The sequence below is a fragment of the Sordaria macrospora genome, chromosome 1 (assembly GCF_033870435.1).
Source record: "Sordaria macrospora chromosome 1, complete sequence".
NCBI lineage: Eukaryota > Fungi > Ascomycota > Sordariomycetes > Sordariales > Sordariaceae > Sordaria > Sordaria macrospora.
The window spans coordinates 5,450,781-5,470,561 of NC_089371.1; the positions used below are offsets into that span (position 1 = coordinate 5,450,781).

The window sequence follows — 19,781 nt, forward strand, 5'->3', positions numbered from 1 at the left end:
TCGTCAAAGTACCTGAGTACCTCGATAACCTGTTAGTTTCCACCTCATCCCCCCATCCTCATGATCCCTCATCCCACAAAGCTCTCGCTCTGGAAGTTGATGGCGGGGGAAGACATCCCGAGGGGAACGAATGGAACAATGGGCAGCTGCAGCAAGCTGCAAGAGTACCCCTGGAACACCCCACCAAGCATGACGCTTGTAAGCGGTAGGTACGTATCCGTCCATCGTGCTGGACATATGCTGACGCAGGCACAGCGGGGACTTGTTGCTGCAACGCGGCTGCTGCTTTGTCTTCACATGTGCATGCCTTGTAAGCTGTCAAACAAACTGCTTCCGTATCGTTGCCTTTTAAACAGCAAATTACTGTCAACCAACCCAATAAATATCACGTACTTGCTCCTCTGAAGGTATCAACTCTTCACCATAATCATCAGGGCTTGATCGTAATCTCTCAAACTCAACAAAACATCAAGTCTCCAACAACAACACGGCTAGACTGTCCAGAAAGTCCAAAAAGTCTGATGACATGAGGCAAGTCTTGGCCCATAGACCCCTGAAGCGCGGAGGAAGACCTTCCGCTTCCCCTTTAGGCTAAAATCCCCACCTTGTGAGCGCGGCTAACAGGCCAGCAGCAGCTTCAGCGACATCGACGACTTATCATCAGCCCCAGTCCTTCCCTTTCGGGAGCCTCATTGTTGCAGTCGGCCCTTGTCTGACATTGGGGGTACGTGCGTGGGAATTCGCACGGTATTAGATGCGATATCACAGGTGCGGATATCGTGTTGTAGTGTATGAGATTGGAGACCGAAAGTTATGTTTTTGTCGGTTCCCGGAGAAGGGACCACCATCCCGGTTGAGGCGGATGGGCGTACTCCGGGAATACAAATTCCGATATCGAGATCCGTACATGGTTGAGAAACAGCTGTGTTAATTCTTTGTACAAATACCAAGGTCTGGTAAACGCCAAAAATGGAGATACAAAAGATGCCATAATTCATAAGACAAATACATGATAGGCTATGCAAAACAAAGGCCCCAAGAAAAAACCGCTCCGCCGACGCCAGTTCTAACTAACAACCCTTCAAAAATTCCCTACTCATCAATGACCCCCCTTCGTCTTCCAAACGAGGAATGTGCCACTTGCTCAAACCAGCAAAAAAAAAGAAAGCAAGACACATCTGGTATCATAGGTAAGGCAGGCAAGAAAACGCCTTCTCCCAGAAAGATAACACCCAAAACAACGACCTATGCGGTCTCAACAACAACCATTGTTCCTCCTCCTGCCGCTAGTGAGCGTAAATACCTCCTCCCACTCCCTCAACCCTTGAACTCCTCGCCTTGGCTTGCGCCTCCTATTCCTTGTGCCTTGTTCGTCCCCGGTCATAGAGCTCTTGATACTCGCTCCATCACTCGCACCACCGCTCCACCCGCCTCCGTAATCGCCATACTGAATGCCACTCATCGGATCATCTGGGTCGATCTCGCCCAACTCAATCTTGGTCAAAATCATCCTCGCCAGTCTCCCAAACACCTCATCGACACCCTCACCACTAAAAGCGCTGACCTCCATCGTCACCGGTACATTGACCGTGCTCGCCCACCGACTCGCCTCCACAGCCGAAACCTCTCGCCCATCAGGCGCCACCGTAGCTCGTAGTTGTGACCCCAGCCCATACCCATAACTCGTCCCCGTACTATCTCCCGGGCGGATCGTGGATGTCGTAGACGAAGCGTAACTCCCCGCTTGCAAAGGCGTCCCGGCCATGCTGACGCTCGCGCTCCCCGTCCCCGTATGCACACTACTAATCGTATACGGAATGCTATGCGCGCTGATACTGCTTGGTGTTGGTGGCGGTAGCGGGCCGAGCAGGTCCTCCTCGTCTGGTTGGCCGCCCCCGGAGGCTAGGTCGAGTTTGTTCCCAACCAAAATGAGACTCAAGTTTGGCGAGGCGAGTGCGCGGGCGTCGTTGAGAAAGGGCTGGAGGTTCGAGAAGCTGTTGTGGGATGTGATGTCGTAGCAGAGCACGGCGCCGGCAGCACCGCGGTAGTAGGAGCGTGATACTGAGCGGAAGCGTTCGGTTCCGGCCGTGTCCCAGAGTTGTAGCTTGATGCGCTTTCGGCGGGCCCCGGTGCCGACTTTTATAATTTTGGAGGCGAATTCGACGCCGATTGTTTGTGAGGAGAGGACGCGCCATTCGCTTTTTACGAAGCGATGGAGGAGGCAGGATCTGGAAGGTTGAAAGGTTAGAGAGGGCTCGGGGTTGGGAGGAATTGGGTTAGAGATGCTTACTTTCCTGACCCGCTTGGCCCTAGGAGAATGATCTTTGCGAGGTAATCGTACATGCTCCCTAATTCCTGTACCAAAAATTTCTGTTAGAATAGGGCTGCCCACGCGATCCCATTCCCGGATTCATTACCTGCTCTCTCCCAGTCCCCGCGCTCTCCTCGCTCGTAGCGGATGACCGCCTAGGTCTTGTCATGGTGAATGATGGTCCTGTGCGTAATCGGGAATACGGGCTTGTTGAAGTCTCTCGATTTGCTGTCGGCGGACGCTTTATGCCTGTCGATAAAGCTATGATGCGCAATGGGTTGGTTCTCGGTTGTTTCTTAAGGCGAGGTGTGCTAACGAGCTGCTATCTCCGATGACGAATTCGAGCTTTGTCGTTTTTCGAGGCGTTCACGTGGTCGGTCAGACCTTGGCGTATCTGTTTCTGTGTTTCTTCGATTCTCAAATTCGAGGAATATGTCGGGCAATTTGAATTTGAGCGGCGCGCATTTGCTGCCGTAGATGGTCAAATTCGTCGGTATCTGGTTTGTAGGTCGAATTGTTCATGTCTCGTTAAATCATGGATATGCTGTCACCCGGTTCGGCCGCTGGGGCTGGCGAGAAACAAAGTTCCACAACGTCTAGGAAACGCTTATCGCGGCAGCAAGGGACCTGGGCTCTTTGATAATGAAGTAAGAGGACGCCAGGCAGGGGTCGATATGGTGTTTGAGGTGATCCCAGGTCGTGGTCGTTTGTTGTGATGCGACAGCTGAATTATTCAAGGTGAAGAGCACTCGACAATTTCGAAAAGTCGGTCTGTAGGATATGAGGGTTGCTTTCTCGGGACAGGATGCTGCAAGATTGAATGGACCCAACGTCACAGTCTTTTGGTTGCAGCCAACAATTTGCCGGGCATGAATCGGGTGATGCGCTGTTGCTGCTCCTGCTTCAGGTGTTGCCGCTGTGGTGGATTTCGCCCAATGGAACGCACAGGCCACCGAGCTCTCGAGGCCCCAGGGGGTGGGGTGCGGTTTGGCACCGCAGGCCAGGGTCCCTGAAAAAGCACTGACACGAACCGCCTGTAGCGTGCCGAGGCACTCCATGTGGATGTCGGTCCAAACGGAAGCCGCGGGGGATGATCCCGATTCCCGACACATCCACTGTCCGCCCGTTTAAGTTGGGATCCTCTTGTCGTATTATCATGACTTTTGCTGGACGTGTAACTTGAACTATTTCTTTCCCAAAGAATAGTGTTTGTTTGATAACGAATTTCGAAAATGATCATTGACGGAAGGACATTTGTTGTCTCGGGCGGGTACGTTTAAACGCGATGACATCACTTTTTGACTTTTGACTGACAACTGCTTCCAGTGCTTCTGGCCTCGGCCGTGCCTGCGTCCGGGACATCGTCAAGTCGGGCGGTAATGCTGCTGTCCTTGACATGAATGAGGAAACTGGAGCTGCTCTCGTCAAGGAACTTGGATCGTCCATTCGCTTCTTTCAGTGCGACGTGACCGACACCGAGAGCATTGCTTCGGTTGTCAAGTCGACCCTGGAATGGATCAAAGAGACTAAGAAGCCTCTCGGTGGAATCATTCCCGCTGCCGGAGTTGGAAGTCCGGGCTTGGTAGGTACCCCTAAGATGTGTCCACGGAGAATTCAGACTAACACTCACCAGATGCTTGACAAGTCCCTGAACCCCCTCTCACTGTCGTCCATTGACTTTGTCCTCTCCATCAACCTCCGCGGTGTCCTCGATCTCATTCGCCAGTTCCTCCCTGCCCTCGCTTCCTCACCCGCCTACGGTCGCGACGGTGAGCACGGCGTCATTATCATGGTTGCCAGCTCGGCCGCCTTTGATGGTCAGATGGGCCAGGTGTCCTATGCCGCCACCAAGGGCGCTGTGGCGGCCATGACGCTGCCCATGGCTCGGGATCTGTCCCGTTTCGGAATCAGAGTCGTCACCATTGCCCCGAGCATGTTTGACTCGGCCATGACAGCCATGATGAGCGACAAGGTGAGGACGGGCTTGAAGAAGGCTATGGAATTCCCTTCACGAGCGGGTCAGCCAGAGGAGTTTGCTTCCCTGGCCAGGCAGGCGATTGAGAATGTCATGTTGAACGGTGTGGTAATTCGGCTGGACGGTGCCACTAGGATGCCCAGCAAACTGTGATTTTATAGCATATACAAAGCTTCAAGTGTTTGTTTGTTCAGTCTGGTTCGGCACAGAGTTATGCCCAGTTGTTCGTGGTCACTCTCTCTTTGACGGCATTGCCCCGGCTATCTCTGCTTCCATGCTTGATACTCATCACTCTCGAAGCACTTCAGACTTGGATCGCAGTCTGGAGGATACTACTGATTGACGTGATATCTTCGCATTTAGGTTTACCCTAGAGCATCCACCTCGATGTGGATGTGCATGTTTCAACAAGGGGGACTCCAGGAACCCAAATCCGGGGTTGAGCCGGGACCTACGGGACGGACAAGGGGTAAAGTGGGGGCCGTGTCCGTGCCAAACTACCGACGGTTCGGAACGCGTTGCGGGGTATGGAGCTCCAAGTGGGGCCATCCTGATGACGGCATCACCAGCGGCGCGGGGGGTTGTGGGCGGTTTGCATCGGTCTCGTCTCCATTTGATGTCCCCAATTTCATCCCATTTGACACTTGAGATTTATCACCGTGCCACGAGGAATTTCTAGATCTAAAAAGATCAGATCTTCCCTCCCTGATCTGTGTGATATATATCGAATGTCACTCTTGCCCACATTACTTCTTAGGCGCGGTTCCACCAGACTCTTTGCAACAATGTCTTCTTCTTCTTCTCCACTAAAGGTCGCTGTCCTCGATGATTACCAGGGCATCTCGGAGCCCAAGTTCAAGGCTCTGGACTCGTCCAAGTACGAAGTTTCCTTCTTCAAGGACACTCTTCGCCCGTACAACCACCCCGACACTACTCAAGATGTAAAGGATCAGCTCGTCAAGAGGCTGGAGCCTTTCACCGTCATCTGTATGTTTTAAACTTTAAGCCCCTTACATAAACCCACCTACCATACCGCAGTGCAGCCAATTGACACGTATTCTAAATCACAGCAACAATGCGGGAACGCACTCCCTTCCCGCGCGACCTCATCTCCCGCCTGCCCAACCTCAAGCTCCTCCTCACCACCGGCAACCGCAACCTCGCGCTGGACCTAGACGCCTTCAAAGAGCGAGGCATCCCCGTTGCCGGCGCCATCGACAAGTCCAACCCGGGCAGCGTCGGCTCCGTCAGCACCACCGAGCACTGCGTGACCATGATCCTCGCCGCCGCCCGCAACATTGCCCAGGACGACCTGGCCGTCAAGACGGGCGGGTGGCAGACCGTACCCGCTGTCAGCCTACGGGGCAAGACGCTTGGAACCGTGGGGTTGGGCAGATTGGGCGTGGCGGTGGCCAAGATCATGATTGTTGGTTTCGGTATGAAGGTGATTTGCTGGAGCAGCAACCTCACGCAGGAGAAGGCGGACGAGCAGGCTAAGCAGGCCGGCTTGCCGGTGGAGGACGAGAAGACGGGCGAGAAGACGTTCAAGGTGGTGAGCAAGGAGGAGCTGTTTAATACGGCAGATGTGGTGAGCGTGCACTTGGTCTTGGGGGATCGGTCGAGGGGCGGGATCGCCAAGAAGGATTTGGAGTTGATGAAGAAGACGGCTATTTTTGTGAACACGTCGCGCGGACCGTTGGTGGTTGAGGAGGACCTGCTGGAGGTATGTGAACAGGGCAAGATCAGGGCCGCGGCGCTGGATGTGTTTAACTTGGAGCCGCTGCCGTTGGATAGCAAGTGGCGGACGACCAAGTGGGGAGAGGATGGGAGGAGCAGAGTGCTGCTTACGCCCCATATGGGATATGTGGAGGAGGATACGCTGTCGGGGTGGTATGATCAACAGATTGAGAACTTGGAGAGGTGGGCGAAGGGTGAGCAGTTGGCCTTTAGCTTGTATTAGGTTCATTGCCGCTTGTGATAAAAGCGTAACTACTTCTAAAATTTACTATTTCTGACCCCGTCCCATGCTGGTAGAATTTGAGTGTCGCTAATGGTACAATACCCAAGTTATGCCCTATTCGAACCTACCCTGGTGTTGTCGAGAAATCTAGGAATGACTTCCTGTCCACTATCCTCAGGGGACTATAACTATCTCTGACGGTAAGCAGACAGCCCCACAAAGCTGTCGACTATACCATAAATGTGACCCCCTTTGGTATCGTATGGTTCAATACTATTTCGGTCACGTTGCCGGTCTTGAATTCCCCTCAGTAGGTCGATTTGTCCTCCTTGTCGCTTCTGGCTTTTTCAAAGCAGCTTTGCTGACCACGTATCTGTGTCCGAGTGGGACTGATATGGATCTGAGCATGTAACGGTTGTCTGGGGCAAATTTGGCCAGGCATCCCTCGAGATATCGAAATAGACAATACGCCTCTTGGAGGCTTTCCGTGCGTTTCAATCACCATCATATAGATTGTGGTGTCCTTCTTGTTCTGTTCCATTGTATTCTCCATGGCCCCCATGGCAGAGTTCCGCTTGTTGCTTGTGTGTTTCTCCATCGCCTGCTTAACCTCCTCCTGCATCGTTCCCTTCGTGGTCGGCTCCCGCCTATTCTCCTCGGCCCGATCAGCCACATTCTTCGTGGCCTCCACTCTTCCAAACAAGTAATGAAGCCAGGCTGCGCATAGGGGCTCTCCGGGAACAATCGATGAGTAAATATTCGAGTTATAATAACAGTTGATCGAATGAATCGAGTTCGTTTACATACAGAAACCAGGCACCAAGCACTTTCCTCTTTCACAAACTCGCTCTGACCTAATATCTGTATCAGATGCCAGTCTCTACAGCAAGTGCGCTCATTAGCAGTTCGACTTGAAAAGCGCGGGTACGGATGGAAAGGAGAAGGAAAGAGGCATGAGCAGTTCATGACAGGAAAACATTGAAGTTGAAATGGCAAGAACCATGCACTGCCAGGTGACTTCCCAGAAAAGAGTACATACAGGCTCAGTCAAAACAAGGACGATGTTCTCGTTTTGTACTATTGTTTTGGGAATCGTCTAACTGCCAATCTATACCTTCCAAAACATGAGCAATCATTTCAGTGTCCCCCCGAAAACGGGGAAAAAAGGTTGAAAGAGAGAAAAAGAGAGGCTCCACCTGAGCTGGGTGGAGAGGATGGTTGTTGACAAGAGTGGGATTCGAACCCACGCCCTTTCGGACCACGGAACTGAGTTTTAACTCGGATTAAGGGTTAACCTTAACGTGGCGCCTTAGACCGCTCGGCCATCTTGCCTAATGTTGAATGTTCAGCTTAGATCTTTGCATTATAAGCGAGAAGACTGAATAACATTTTCAGGACTGCCGTTGAGGAGGAACAGAACAACATCAACGGCACTGTTCGTAAGATCATGTTTCCAGTTGAAGAATGGATAGAAAAAAAGTGTGTTCTTCTTGCCAACAATTCTGGAAGGAACAAATTGTCTATTGCTCCTGCGTAGGCCACAACGTCATCGCAAATCGGTAAAATGTTTCCAGAGAGCAACCAGAGAAAGCCTTGGAGAATGGAGAAAGACCCGCTTCCGCAAATCCTGTTATCGTTGATTGGCCGGTGCCTTGCATAACTGCCCGGCGCATCAATCCACTTTCCCCTGGATAAGGGTCCTTCTTGCTTCTTCCCTTCTTTCCATCCTTCTCGACAAAGGCAATTCAATGAAAACAACCTGGAAGATATCCGCGTGACATTCCAGAGGACGGGCAAACTCCGAGTTTGATGGGGATATCACAGAACCAGAGGTATCAAATACTTTCGTAAATCTTCAAATTCGCTTCACGGCCCCGCCGTTGAACTGACTGACGCCTGACGGACTCCCCCGAAAATGCTAATTTGGAGCAGGTGGGGCCTCTCGGCTACCGGCATTCTGCCCTTCGCATGTCCCGTCGCCGGCATTCCCCCACTCACCATTTTCGCCCTTCGTTCGGGTCAAACGGTCGTGGATCGAGCGGCGAAACCATTGCCTGTGGGAGTTGTGATGTCTTGAAATCGATCTTTGACTCGGCCGATAATCGTCGCATATCCATCTCAAACTGCTGATCGCGACCCAGCTGTAGCAAGCTCTGCTGGTCCATGCTCTTCCTATCTGGAAGCTCATCTAGATATTGCACACGTTAGCAAGCTGACAATAGGCTGGACGAGCGGGTTGTGAAGCACAAGAAACTTACCAAAGACATTCTCCAACACCGACACAAAAACAAGCAGACCCAACAACGCCGGGATAAACTGCCCATACGACCACTCCAACTCCGAATCATCCTCCATCCACCCGTTCCCATGCATCCAATCCCTCAACTCGACCGACGACACGAGCGACGCAAAGCCCACGCCGATATTCGCCAACAACATGGCCGTCCTGAACCCCCACGACCACCGACTTTTCCTCGCCCCCTTCCCGCGCCATCGATGCGCCGCCATTGATAACCCCGCCGCGATCAAGATAAGCAAGCTCATCAAGAACAGCGCCTGTCCGTTTGGATGAGAATACTGGTCGTAGCCATCCACCAACTTGAGCCCCGGGCTGAGGATCGCGTTCTTGAAGAAACACTGCGCCGGCAGGATCTGCAAGGGCGTATGGTCCGCGACCGAGGGCATCCCTTTTCCTCCAACAGATCGACTGACAAAAAAGACCATTCCACTCAAAATAAGGTTGGTCAAGATGGTGATGACGCGCAACCCGTCAGCAAGCAGGCGCTTGCGGTGGAAATACTTGCAGTGGACGAGCAGGGCGTTGGCGTGGGTTACGGAACACAAAACGAGCCACTGGCCGATGAGGTTGAGGTGGTAGGTCGAGAAGGAGCACCAGGTCTTGAGGGCGGCGATGGAGGTGGCCATGCCCAGGACGAGCTGCTGGTCGGACCACGAGATCAGGATGGTGTCGGCGATGTGCCACCAGTGCTTGGCCGAGTGCTTCTCGTGGTCACCCTTTCGACCCTGGCCGAAGATCTCGTGGCATTCGAAGGAGTGGATGATTATCGCCAGTAATGTTGATGCGGCGAAGGAGATGCCGAAGCCGACCAAGGTCTGTTGTAGGTATACATTGTTCAGCGATCATGTGTTGAATGAAGGTGGGTCAGGTTACGACAACATTAACGATGACAGTCACAACAATAACTAGAAGTCATGTTGCCTAAAAGAAAAGAAGGAAGAAGGGGTTGAATGAGTAAAAAAGGAGTATATCAAACTTACCCCAATACCTGCTACATCCGGGTCGGGTTCCAGATACAGCAACTCCTCCTGGAGTGCGACACTCGTGAAGCCCGGAATGCCGTCCGCTACTGTACTCGTATTGTCACGAAAGCCGGCAATGGAGTAGTCGCAGTGGTAATATTCGCCCCCTTTTGGGGCGCACGTTGATAAGTGGGAGCCCATGGATTGACCGGATTGCGCGAATTGACGACGACCGGACCGGACCGTAAGACGACTCGACAAATGGAACTCACTGCCAGAACAACCAGCAGAGCATGGATGTTGAGATAGGGAAGGTATGTATCAGGGACAGGATATGTTAAACGAACGAAACGCAGGCCCAATAACCCACTGATGTGCTGCTTCTGCTGCTGCTTAAAACGAATGAATGAATGACTTTTGTGTGAGAAATGGAAGGATTTGGAAAGAGAAATTGCGATGCCATCGACCAGAGCGATAGTGAGAAGAGGAACTGGAGGGAAACCGAAGGGGTGCCTGGGGGAGAGCGTCAGGGATCGTCAGGTACCAAGCAATGTAATTTTAAATTTGGCGTACTCTAGTCCACTTTGGTCCGCGGCGACCAGGGTTTGTCCCGGTCTTGAATTTTGGCCCTCGTGGCCATCCGAGAGTCTAACTTGATTGAGTTTGCCCTATTGCCTGTGAACGACATCCCCTGCTTCTGTGGTGATCACGGACATGGGCATGATGTGCAAGGCCGCACAGGAACCGCGGGATGGACAGCGGAGGCAGATCACACAAATTCATCACCAACGGGCGGACTTGCAATGACAGCGTCTAAATTCAGCACTACATTGGAATCCATGGTTGGGGAGAGCATCGCCTTTTTTTATTTATCTACCTGTGTAAGCGAATGTAGCCATTCTGCCTTCGATGAACCCGAGCTGATGCAATGAATACTGACAATACGTACAAACAAACCGCCCTGATAGCATAAACATAACAGACCATCAGAATGAATAGCCAACCGCTTGGTATCTCGCCGGACTATACCTGGAATAGTATGGAAGAAAGCAATCCCATCAGGGAAAAAAACCATTTTAAGCTCCCAAGACCATGCGCCCCTTCTCCAAATGCCGTGGCCTATGTCGCAAAACCCTTCTCGTAAACATGAACTGACGTAACCGAAGTGGTGGATAAAAGTCGGGATATCTACCCGTTTTCAATATCCTGTTAGGTCTTCTTGGATAGAAGTCAGGGTAAATGTGTCTCGAGATCGAGGAGTTCCCCTCCATTCTCCAAAAGTCACCATACCCCGTTCTCATGTGATCGTAATTCTGTACTCGACCGGTTCCTTCTGCTTGCTAGCAGAGTTGCTGTCGATCAAGTCCATCCTATTCCTTCTTGACAATCATGTTCCCCCCTAACATATTAGACGGTCCGCGGGGGAGCTCGCGAAGAGGCGTATTGCGGGGGCTGTAGTGACTCGAACTAGGGCGACCGGGGTAATGATGATAGACCGGCGGAGGAGTAAGCCTTGTACGTGCTCCAAGAGGCGAACGGGTCCGGTAGCTAGCAGAGTTGCTAGAATGGCGGGCCGAGGGGGAGTGCGATCTGCCGCGATCGTTCTGAGTCTGCTTGGAAGGACTTTGGGAAGGCCTTGTAAGACGAGCACCCATAGCCAGTCCCTCAAAAAAAGCTTTGCAGACATCGGGACGATCGGCGTAGTTGGGTATCGAGGACCCAACGTACTTCTGAAGCATGATCAGAAGCTTGAGCCGATCACTCTCGTCGGTAGTGCGCCTCACGACCATATCCAAGCTACCTGGCTCGCCAACCGGATCTCTCTTGACTGCGGCCGAGCTTCGGCGAGTGTTACTCTGGCGAGTCTGGCGAGAGGTGTTCTGGTGAGAGTTGCTTGTTGATGTGGCTGAGGACCCATTGGTATGGTTGGCCGTAGAGGCCTTGGAAGACCCGGAAGGGCGGGAACAGAGCTCCAGTTTTCTCCAAAGCTCTGAATCATTCAGCGCCTTAGCTGCAACTGCGGCCTTTGCCGGTTGCTCTCCATCATGCAAACCGTCATTCTTGACTATGATGTCTTTGAGCTTAACGTCGTAACTGCACTTGCCGCGCAAACTTCCCGACAAAACCCATTCAGGGTTAAATCCAAGCGACTGACATCTCAATGACAGTTTCTTCTTAGCGTCTGGGTCATGGGAGGTTGAAACCCTCGGCGGCAGAGATACCTGAGGCTGATCCTTCTTCGGCCCCTTCGGAATGTTACCAACTGGAGGGTTGGTAGAGAGGCGGCTCGCGGTGAAACTGCGGATTTGGAAGGTCTGGTCACTTGCATAACCAGGGGGTCCAACAGGAGGTTTGACTACTGCAGCCGTGGCTACCTTCGTCTTCGTCATGCCGGGGGCTTGCGATCTCCCAAAGCCCCCGTGCATATCGTCCTTCACACGCTCCTGGCTCTGTGAGAAGAAGGTATTGCCAGCATGGGATCGGAACACTGGCTGAGGACCCGCCCAGCTTCCCGCCCAGCTTCCCGGGACAAGCGGAGTCTTTGTACCCACCAAAGGATTGGCCAAAACGGCGTTCTTGAACCGATCCTGAGGTGTTCCCGGCGCGGGCTTTGGCCCGGTTGGGATCTGTGAATGGAGGAGAGAAGACATGGGTTTTCTGATGCCCGATGGCTCTTTGACGATTTCAACGTTAGGGGACGCAGAGCGAATGGCCAAACCCCCTTTGCGGCCGGGATTCAACGGCGAACTGCTGGCGGCGGGGGTGGAAGCAATTTCACCTGGCTCTGAGACCCTTTAGTACTTTGAGCGCCAAAAGAAAGCAAGGTATAAACGGAAGGAGGTAACAAACCAAGCTCGCTGCTGGACCCACGGTCCGGGGAGCGCAGGGTAGTGAAGCTTTGGGACGTTTGGGCATCTACTGTGGTTGTTAACCAAAGGACTAAAGGAAATGAGCTAGAGTGAGGAAGCCGAGGAACATGTCGTACCGGTTCTCTCCCTCCTGACCGACAACAGCGACGTCTCATTGCCGCTGCGACTGGTCGAGAGTGGGTAAGGCGCAGGCAGCTGAGCCAGCAGCTTGTCGATTAGGTCGTCTTCTGGCATCTCCATGATGGTTTCTGTCGCGTCTCTGTGTTGTCTCGCCAGCAATAAAGCTGTCGATGTTAAAACAAAGGTGACAAGATGGTGATCGCAAACGATGTACCAAGAAGAAACCGCCTCGACTCTGGAGGCAAGGCGGGGGAAAAGAAAGATTCCCGTCAAAGACCGGGCCCGGTGGAGATTGGGAAAGTGCTGCCGTTCTGCCGCTGCCCTCTGAAGGAATAGGTGGCGCTGGCGCGCAAGGAAGGTACGAGGGGTGACCGGACAATGAAAGACCGGACGGGAGTCAGGCAGGAAAGCGGGACCGGGTATGAAATCAACACGGCGGAATCAGGAGTGACTGTATCGTGACTTCTGCCTATGGATCGATCCAGCCCATCTGCAGGCACTGAACGAGACAAACAGATTAAGCCAAGCCCACGAAACTAAGGATGAAACCAATGCACCTCTTCGGAACGGATGGGGAAGAATCAAGTGATTGATTTAGTAACATCATCAACCCGTATCGTTAAACCATTCTCGAAGTGAACTCCGTGCTTCCTGCTCTCCTCGCGCCGTGACTCGATGGCAAACCTCGTCCGGATTTCACAATACATTACCGCCCTCCAATTTCAAGAATCACTTGAGGCATCTTACACGATGCTCTTGTATTGGGAAGCATGAGATGCGAAAGAATTCGCAATTTCCATCGGTAGACACTTGCCCACGACGTCTTTCTTACCCATCAGAAGCTCCCTGTCTTGACCTCAACAACACATTCATGTTATCATTCTCTTCCGCAGATGCTCAAGACAACAAATGCCTTATGATTCAGATCACCCATCCTCTTCATCTCGAGTGTCACGGTCTTACTGGAGCGTGTAATCGATAGCGGCAACATCTTCCCAGACCAAACCCAAAGCGCCATTGCTGTCAGAGGGCATGTGAAGAGATCAACCAAGCTTGAAATAGTGATTAGATTATCTAGTAGGTCAGGAAAGTATCAGCTATGAAGCATACATCGGTTTGGCGGGTCATGTAGTGGAAGGCAGGTTTTCAGATTCCAGAAGCAGGGGGCCTTCGCACTTGCTTCTGGGCCGCAATCGCTAGAGGCACCGGACATGGTAGATGTTCCCAAGGAAGAGAAACGGAGACGTCCGCGCGCAATGAGTGTCGGGTTTTTGATGCCATCGAATTTTCCATCTTGAAGATGTTGTCGTCGAGCTTAGATGTCTTGGCGGAGTGGAAGTTGACACTTGACAGATGAACAGTGCTTATGCATTCCATGTCAAGCGTCGGTTCCTGCACCGATTGGCTAATCCGCGTCCGAAGTGGGGCCGCTGCGGTCCGTGAGGCATCAGTTCCATTGCTCTGATGCTGTGTTCTAGAATGTGACGGGAGGGGATATGGTCCAGATGAGAAACTAAGTTACATGTTGGACACCGAGTAATTTCAAACTGGAACACAGACTTCAAGATAATAAAAATGTATCCCTTGAGTTTGGACTTACTCTTCCGTCCTTCGGAGAACTATCCCCTACGGCTGCCTCAGCTGTCCCATGACTACCGACAATGATCAGTCATGGCGGACTACCTTCAAGTAGACGACATAAAGACCCTGAGCCATACAGTAGAGTTATACTTGACGAAATATCTCGGATAAACGGCACAAGAGAGACATATTGTTGGTTTGGAGAAGATCAATGGTGATTCATCAGCAATCATCAATCCGTGACGTCATTGAGTTGAAGCTATCATCTTAGTACTTACACTTATCAACACCGACACTCCGCTGTTCTTCTCGAAGCACTCAAAAACAACAAAGCAAAAGTCTCAGATTATCTTGAGCTTACTCATTTGATCACTGTATTTGTAACTGGGGCTCACATTATCGATCAGCTCATCATGTCTTCAGCAATCGTCCTCGGTGCGACCGGTAAGTCATCCACACATTTATCAACTATGGTCAACCCCTAAACTCACCACTCTTCTCCCCCAGGAATCAACGGACGCGAGATAGTCAAAGAGCTATCGTCCAACCCCTCGCAATGGAAAACCATCCACGCCCTCTCCCGCTCCAAAAAGGAGGACTTCGGCTCCAATGTCCAACACCACCACATAGACCTGCTCAACTCGGCCCAAGACATGGCCAAGGACCTCTCCGCCATCCGCGATCTGTCCGCCATCGAGTACGTCTTCTTCTCCGCCTACCTACAAAAGGACACGGAGCAGGAGAACACGGATGTCAACGGCACCATGCTCCAGAGCTTCCTGGAAGCTCTCGAGATCACGGGCGCCGTGTCCAACCTCAAGCGCATCGTTTTGGTCACGGGATGCAAGCAATACGGCGTGCACCTGGGCCAGCCCAAGAACCCGATGCTCGAGTCCGACCCCTGGCTGCGCGACGAAAGCAAGTGGCCATCTAACTTTTACTATCGGCAGCAGGACATCCTCAAGTCCTTCTGCGGCGGTGCGGATGTTAAGCACCCAAACATCAGCTGGACAGTAACCTACCCCAACGACGTCATTGGTTTCGCCAACGGGAACTTCATGAACCTCGCTTCCGGGCTGGGCATCTACGCGGCTGTGAACAAGGAGCTTGGTCGGGACTTGGAGTTCCCTGGATCAGAGACGTTCTACACCAAGTTCGATTCGTTCACGTCCAGCAAGCTGCACGCGCAATTTTGCGTGTGGGCGGCGTTGGAGCCCAAGGCCGCGAACCAGGCGTTCAATGTGGTCAATGGCGACGTGCAGAGCTGGCAGGACTTGTGGCCGAGAGTGGCGCAGCGGTTCGGCATGAAGGTCAAGGCGGACCAGTTCGCTTCTCCTCCCGCCGGAGGCCTGGCGAATAAGGTCCAGTTGACCGAGAAGGCACCGCAGCCTGTGACAATCCTGGCGAAGGAGTGCGGGTTGGAAGGGACGAAGAAGTCGGTTCCGCCGAGTCAGCTGGAGCAGAGGATCAGTTTGGCCAAGTGGGCGCAACAGGAAGATGTGAAGGAGACGTGGAATAAGCTGGCCGAGAGGGAAGCACTGCAGAAGGACTCGCTGGAGAAGGCGACGTGGGCGTTTATTGACTTTGTGTTGGGGCGGAGCTATGATTTGGTGGTTAGTATGAGCAAGGCGAGGGAGGCTGGGTGGACTGGGTACGTGGATACGTGGAAATCGCTGTCGGATGTTTTTGGTGAGCTTGAGGCGGCAGCTATTCTCCCCAAGACTCACTAGGCCAATGCTGGGCCATGCCTTATATAGAAGAATCTGGAGATAATGAATGGAATTAAGGAAGCCAACTTGTTTACCCTCTTGGTATAAATAACCATGTCGACTAGAGCAAGCAGGAAATTAAATCCGGACGTAGAAACATACCGCGAACACTCCGTTTGATAGCACCAGTTAGCTGCATGTTTCGTGAAATTTGAGTGCCGTTGAGAAATAGAGCACCGTTTGGTTTGATGTTAGGCAAATGCATTTCACCGAGTTCGTACTCTGGATAGGTATGTACACCAGGAATTGGTTAAGATAGGGTATCTTCCATCATCCTTGGTCTTCTCTCTTTCTTACTCCGTCCTCAATCCGTTCATAACACCCTTTCGTGACCTCCACCTTATCCTCATTAACAACTATCGCGGAATCATCGCAAAACACCAATCATCTGGCTCCTCCCTGGCAGTCCCCAAATTACCCTTCAACCAGCACCGATGCTTGTTACCCTTATCACCATCCAGATAGCCCCAAGAGCAGCCGGTACACCTCTCCATGGCCGCGCAGGCATCGATACACTCGGCCATATTGCCCGAGAGAAAGTTTCCGAGGTCATCGGCGGTATAGTCCACTCCGCAAAGGCGCAGAAAGCTTTTTGCTAACCCGGGGATTCGGTGCATGGTGTTGTTGGCGGCGGGACAGTCGGAATAGGCTGTTGGTCTTGGTTTGCTGTTCGATGAGGAGGTGGTGCTAGTTGGGGCGGTCGTTGCGGTTGAGGCTGGTGTTTGAGAATGACTGGGAATGGCCGAGGAATTGGGAGATGGTTCGGGGCTGCTTGATAGCGGAAGGGTAGTTTGTGAGCTATTTGCCAATGTTAGCAGATGTCAAGGCAAAAGCAGTGACTCGGATAATTATCTCGTACCTTGATGGCCTAGGTTCTATTGCGGTGGACTTTGACGACTTCGATAACCCAACACCAAGGCCCACACCCAGGGGCAGCACGATAACAAGCAGTATAACTGCAATAAGAATTGCCCACAGCACGCCTCTTCTTAAGCCCCATCTTTGTTGATATTTGCCCATACAGCCTCGGGATTCTTCAGCCGGCGGAAGACTGCCGCCAACCGTAGACCGAGAGGCCGCATAACTTCCGGCTACCGTTCCACCTGCAGCAGCTCGTTCAGCCGCAAGTCCCTTCTCATGCCCATCGTTGTACTCTGGTGGTGTCGGTGTCCCTTCACGAAAAAAGGTATACTGCGCGTCGTCTGGGTTGTTGCTTATTATAGTGTTCCTTCGATCATCTTCCCGGTCGTCATCTGCCCAGTACACATCGGGCGCCTTCCCATGTGTTGGTGAGGTCCGCGGAGATGATCGTCTTGGCTGAGGTTGGTATATATGGTGTGTGGGTTGTTCCTCTGTAAAGCGAACGCCGCGGGTTTGGTCTCTGGCTTGGGACGAAGACGATTCCGGAAGATGCGACGGATCCATTGGAATCGCTCTGGGGCTCTAGGGTTTGTGGTGGGTGGGCTATGAAAACCCTGAGGCCATCTCGCTCGCTTGTTGCCGTCTTTGAATGTCTCGTCTGTTGCCGTAGGAGGATCGGCGCCTATGATGATCTTGAGATGATGATGCTGTTGAAAAGTGTTGTCGTCGGTATCGTTCGTTTTGCGCCGTAGCGCGTAAGCTGAAGAAGAAAGAAGAGAAGGAGAGAATCACACAAGGTCCATCCGAAACGACAGACAAAACATCACTTGATGAGCACGGTTCTTGTCAATCTTCTGGAACAGGCGTTCACCAAGGCCTACCCCGAAGTTCCATTCCCTGTCCGCCGCAATCTTGCGAAATTGCATCGCGACTTTTACGCTTTGACCCTTTGCCCGATCGGGAGTGGTTTATTGCCAAGGTGACATCGCATGTGGGCTCTCTCTTCCTTCTTGCCCTTTGCCGGCGCCGCCATACTCCTTTGCTGTGCATTTGACCGATTTCAGCCTTCTCAAATCTCGACAATGAGACGGTATACGATGGGCATGTAAATACCTATAGCAGATGTGCTATAACACATATCAGTGTGTCGTCTGATCGGGCGGTGCTTTCTTCAGAGGGGAGCTGAGCGTCGAGGCATGTGTCCTAGACCATTAATGCAACTGACAACGGCGATGTGGATGTGATGTATGAGTTTTCCAGATCTGCGAAAGAAAATGAGCACAGCGGAGTAGACTTCGGTCAAAGCGTCAGGGTATCTGAAATTCCGGTCGCCATTATCTCTCATAAAGAAATTATGAAGATAAATGGCCGAGAAAAGAAAAAAGGCCCTGCGCGCGCCATGAGAGCAAAATCGGTCCCAAAATCGGCTGATGGTGACAAACCTGGTATCATGTATGGGCGTGCAGGAGAATGCCAGCAATGGAAAATGAGTATATGTAAAAGATGACGAAATACCAAGCGCTGTTGGCATGGTCTGGCCATCACTCCTCGGTCGTCGGTGGCTTCGACCCCGTGAGACGGTTTGGATCCATGGGTTTTTCTGGATGTTTAGTGGACTCCGTTTCAGATGCCTTCTCTTCCGATGCTTCCTCCGACAGCTTCAAGCCTTCCAATGCTTCCGCAATGTCCGATGTCTGCTTAGATGCCTGAGGGCTTCCTGATAGTGAAATTTTTGGACTGCTTGGAGATCTAGAGGTTTCATCCCCTTTCTGCCAATACATGGTCGTGCTGGAGAAGATGTAGTTCATGTCGGGAAAAGGGTACTTGGTGTAAGTGGCATCCATCTTGGAGATGGGGCCAACAAATTCCTTGAGGCTAGGGTCAAAGTCGATGACCCTTTCCCACTCATCCAAGCCGCCGCCGATGAAAGCAGTTGGAAGTGTCGCCAGAGCAAGGTGGTAAGTACGAAGCTCCATGTGGATACCATAGACCAAAGTTTGCTCATCAACCATGGGAAACGCATCTGGAGTGTCGACAACTTCAAACCCGAGTTCGACACAGAAGTCCCTGTCGATCTGGGTGAACATGGGCTCCTGAATGACACGTTTGATTTTGTGTTGACAATGAGATTCTGTCATACATCATCAGCAACTGGAAAGACTCCTATGGTCATAGCCCAATGAGATACCGACCTAGGAAGTCAACAATGGCACAAAAGGCCGCGGTCTGCATATGAGCTGTCCGCCTCGCCGCAAAACTGCCATTGCTAGGATCGTATGGACCAGGTCCGAAACAGATGGCTTTGGTGATATGAGGGCAACTGGACTCGGATAAAGCAGTGGCAAGCAGGTGCTCCAGGGTCGTCCAGCAATCCGAGATCTGCCACTCTTGCCGGGCCGTGTCGTGATGCTTGTGCATGTCGCTGACTGTGAATTCGGGGTTCGGATTTGGTCGGATTCCCAGTCCGTTCTCCTTGCTCTCATCCACCTCCGTCTTGGGTTTTGGCACATGCCGTATGCGCCCGCGTTTCCGGCTGACTTGACTCCATTCTCCGTCTTGTTGTGTCATTGTTCGAGTTTAAGTGGGATTGGTTGCAAACAATTGCGACTGCCAGTTGGCATCGGAATTCTGGTGAGGGACATGCGATAAGGTAGGGTTCTGTCTTATCGGCACACCGCCTGCCGTTTGGAGAGCTTTTGGAAGAGCTCCCCTGTGATGGATGGCCCGAGCTTCCTCCGGAGAAACAGCAGCCCAATGCACAGCGGGAAGCTCCTGTCATTCAGGGGCGCTTTGTTGCCGTTGTACTATGTAAAGCTCTTTCCCGTCGTTCCTTCTGCGATGTCATTCCTCTTCTGCCCCCAGAAGGCGCGACTCTGGTGAAACCCACACATGTATTTTCCTCTCTTCCTCGCACTTAAAAACAGGGGACGATTTCTGCCGGCAGCGATGGGTGGCTTACTCTCCCGTTACAACTGGCTTTTGGGCTGCCACTGCTGGGAAAGCTGACGCTGACGGTTGCACCACCACCCAAAAAAGCACCTCCAGATATCATCGCCGCTGCAAGTAATCATTA

At 52.2% G+C, this 19,781-nt stretch overlaps 8 protein-coding genes and 1 non-coding gene across 9 annotated transcripts; 3 read left to right on the forward strand and 6 right to left on the reverse strand.

The window, feature by feature from the left end:
• Positions 1–904: 904 nt before the first annotated feature.
• On the reverse strand, positions 905–3,136 carry SMAC4_01575 (uncharacterized protein). The gene is made up of 3 exons (XM_003352693.2): positions 2,418–3,136; positions 2,291–2,355; positions 905–2,228 (listed from the first exon to the last, which is right to left on the reverse strand). The coding sequence occupies exons 1-3, from the start codon at positions 2,478–2,480 to the stop codon at positions 1,256–1,258; spliced, it is 1,101 nt and encodes a 366-aa protein (XP_003352741.1). The 5' UTR covers positions 2,481–3,136; the 3' UTR covers positions 905–1,255.
• Positions 3,137–3,213: 77 nt separating this feature from the next.
• On the forward strand, positions 3,214–4,613 carry SMAC4_01574 (uncharacterized protein). Its single transcript, XM_003352692.2, has 3 exons — positions 3,214–3,581; positions 3,638–3,893; positions 3,945–4,613. The coding sequence occupies exons 1-3, from the start codon at positions 3,544–3,546 to the stop codon at positions 4,437–4,439; spliced, it is 789 nt and encodes a 262-aa protein (XP_003352740.1). The 5' UTR covers positions 3,214–3,543; the 3' UTR covers positions 4,440–4,613.
• A 263-nt stretch (positions 4,614–4,876) lies between these two features.
• On the forward strand, positions 4,877–6,315 carry SMAC4_01573 (uncharacterized protein). The gene is made up of 2 exons (XM_003352691.3): positions 4,877–5,273; positions 5,357–6,315. Exons 1-2 carry the CDS (start codon positions 5,015–5,017, stop codon positions 6,244–6,246), a joined length of 1,149 nt encoding a protein of 382 aa, XP_003352739.2. The 5' UTR covers positions 4,877–5,014; the 3' UTR covers positions 6,247–6,315.
• A 1,153-nt stretch (positions 6,316–7,468) lies between these two features.
• On the reverse strand, positions 7,469–7,578 carry SMAC4_13087. The gene is made up of 2 exons: positions 7,541–7,578; positions 7,469–7,510 (listed from the first exon to the last, which is right to left on the reverse strand). It is a non-coding gene; the product is annotated as a tRNA-Leu (tRNA).
• Positions 7,579–7,587: 9 nt separating this feature from the next.
• On the reverse strand, positions 7,588–9,981 carry SMAC4_01572 (uncharacterized protein). Its single transcript, XM_003352690.2, has 3 exons — positions 9,526–9,981; positions 8,505–9,360; positions 7,588–8,434 (listed from the first exon to the last, which is right to left on the reverse strand). Exons 1-3 carry the CDS (start codon positions 9,706–9,708, stop codon positions 8,241–8,243), a joined length of 1,233 nt encoding a protein of 410 aa, XP_003352738.1. The 5' UTR covers positions 9,709–9,981; the 3' UTR covers positions 7,588–8,240.
• Positions 9,982–10,877: 896 nt separating this feature from the next.
• SMAC4_01571 (uncharacterized protein) lies at positions 10,878–12,617 on the reverse strand (the record flags this gene model as incomplete). Its single annotated transcript, XM_066089617.1, has 2 exons — positions 10,878–12,286; positions 12,494–12,617. 2 exons carry the CDS (start codon positions 12,615–12,617, stop codon positions 10,878–10,880), a joined length of 1,533 nt encoding a protein of 510 aa, XP_065945740.1.
• Positions 12,618–14,291: 1,674 nt separating this feature from the next.
• Positions 14,292–15,908, forward strand: SMAC4_01570 (uncharacterized protein). The gene is made up of 2 exons (XM_024655247.2): positions 14,292–14,522; positions 14,586–15,908. Exons 1-2 carry the CDS (start codon positions 14,492–14,494, stop codon positions 15,806–15,808), a joined length of 1,254 nt encoding a protein of 417 aa, XP_024511152.1. The 5' UTR covers positions 14,292–14,491; the 3' UTR covers positions 15,809–15,908.
• Positions 15,909–16,003: 95 nt separating this feature from the next.
• SMAC4_01569 (uncharacterized protein) lies at positions 16,004–17,750 on the reverse strand. The gene is made up of 2 exons (XM_003352687.2): positions 16,707–17,750; positions 16,004–16,645 (listed from the first exon to the last, which is right to left on the reverse strand). Exons 1-2 carry the CDS (start codon positions 17,270–17,272, stop codon positions 16,204–16,206), a joined length of 1,008 nt encoding a protein of 335 aa, XP_003352735.2. The 5' UTR covers positions 17,273–17,750; the 3' UTR covers positions 16,004–16,203.
• Positions 17,751–17,821: 71 nt separating this feature from the next.
• On the reverse strand, positions 17,822–19,643 carry SMAC4_12892 (uncharacterized protein). The gene is made up of 2 exons (XM_066091138.1): positions 18,901–19,643; positions 17,822–18,839 (listed from the first exon to the last, which is right to left on the reverse strand). Exons 1-2 carry the CDS (start codon positions 19,274–19,276, stop codon positions 18,250–18,252), a joined length of 966 nt encoding a protein of 321 aa, XP_065945741.1. The 5' UTR covers positions 19,277–19,643; the 3' UTR covers positions 17,822–18,249.
• Between the last annotated feature and the right edge of the window lie 138 nt (positions 19,644–19,781).

Excerpts from the sequence above, each read along its gene's own strand:
- SMAC4_01569 (XM_003352687.2), bottom strand. The coding sequence starts at position 17,272 with ATGGATCCGTCGCATCTTCCGGAATCGTCTTCGTCCCAAGCCAGAGAC. Across the intron at positions 16,646-16,706 it reads ATAGAACCTAGGCCATCAAG|CTCACAAACTACCCTTCCGC; the intron begins GTACGAGATAAT and ends ATTGGCAAATAG.
- SMAC4_01570 (XM_024655247.2), top strand. The coding sequence starts at position 14,492 with ATGTCTTCAGCAATCGTCCTCGGTGCGACCG. Across the intron at positions 14,523-14,585 it reads AATCGTCCTCGGTGCGACCG|GAATCAACGGACGCGAGATA; the intron begins GTAAGTCATCCA and ends CTTCTCCCCCAG.
- SMAC4_12892 (XM_066091138.1), bottom strand. The coding sequence starts at position 19,276 with ATGACACAACAAGACGGAGAATGGAGTCAAGTCAGCCGGAAACGCGGG. Across the intron at positions 18,840-18,900 it reads TGCCATTGTTGACTTCCTAG|AATCTCATTGTCAACACAAA; the intron begins GTCGGTATCTCA and ends GATGTATGACAG.
- SMAC4_01574 (XM_003352692.2), top strand. The coding sequence starts at position 3,544 with ATGATCATTGACGGAAGGACATTTGTTGTCTCGGGCGG. Across the intron at positions 3,582-3,637 it reads ACATTTGTTGTCTCGGGCGG|TGCTTCTGGCCTCGGCCGTG; the intron begins GTACGTTTAAAC and ends AACTGCTTCCAG. Across the intron at positions 3,894-3,944 it reads GAGTTGGAAGTCCGGGCTTG|ATGCTTGACAAGTCCCTGAA; the intron begins GTAGGTACCCCT and ends AACACTCACCAG.
- SMAC4_01572 (XM_003352690.2), bottom strand. The coding sequence starts at position 9,708 with ATGGGCTCCCACTTATCAACGTGCGCCCCAAAAGGGGGCGAATATTAC. Across the intron at positions 9,361-9,525 it reads CGGATGTAGCAGGTATTGGG|ACCTTGGTCGGCTTCGGCAT; the intron begins GTAAGTTTGATA and ends TACCTACAACAG. Across the intron at positions 8,435-8,504 it reads GGTGTTGGAGAATGTCTTTG|ATGAGCTTCCAGATAGGAAG; the intron begins GTAAGTTTCTTG and ends TGCAATATCTAG.
- SMAC4_01575 (XM_003352693.2), bottom strand. The coding sequence starts at position 2,480 with ATGACAAGACCTAGGCGGTCATCCGCTACGAGCGAGGAGAGCGCGGGG. Across the intron at positions 2,356-2,417 it reads CGGGGACTGGGAGAGAGCAG|GAATTAGGGAGCATGTACGA; the intron begins GTAATGAATCCG and ends TTTTTGGTACAG. Across the intron at positions 2,229-2,290 it reads GGGCCAAGCGGGTCAGGAAA|ATCCTGCCTCCTCCATCGCT; the intron begins GTAAGCATCTCT and ends TCAACCTTCCAG.
- SMAC4_01573 (XM_003352691.3), top strand. The coding sequence starts at position 5,015 with ATGTCACTCTTGCCCACATTACTTCTTAGGCGCGGTTCCACCAGACTC. Across the intron at positions 5,274-5,356 it reads GGAGCCTTTCACCGTCATCT|CAACAATGCGGGAACGCACT; the intron begins GTATGTTTTAAA and ends TCTAAATCACAG.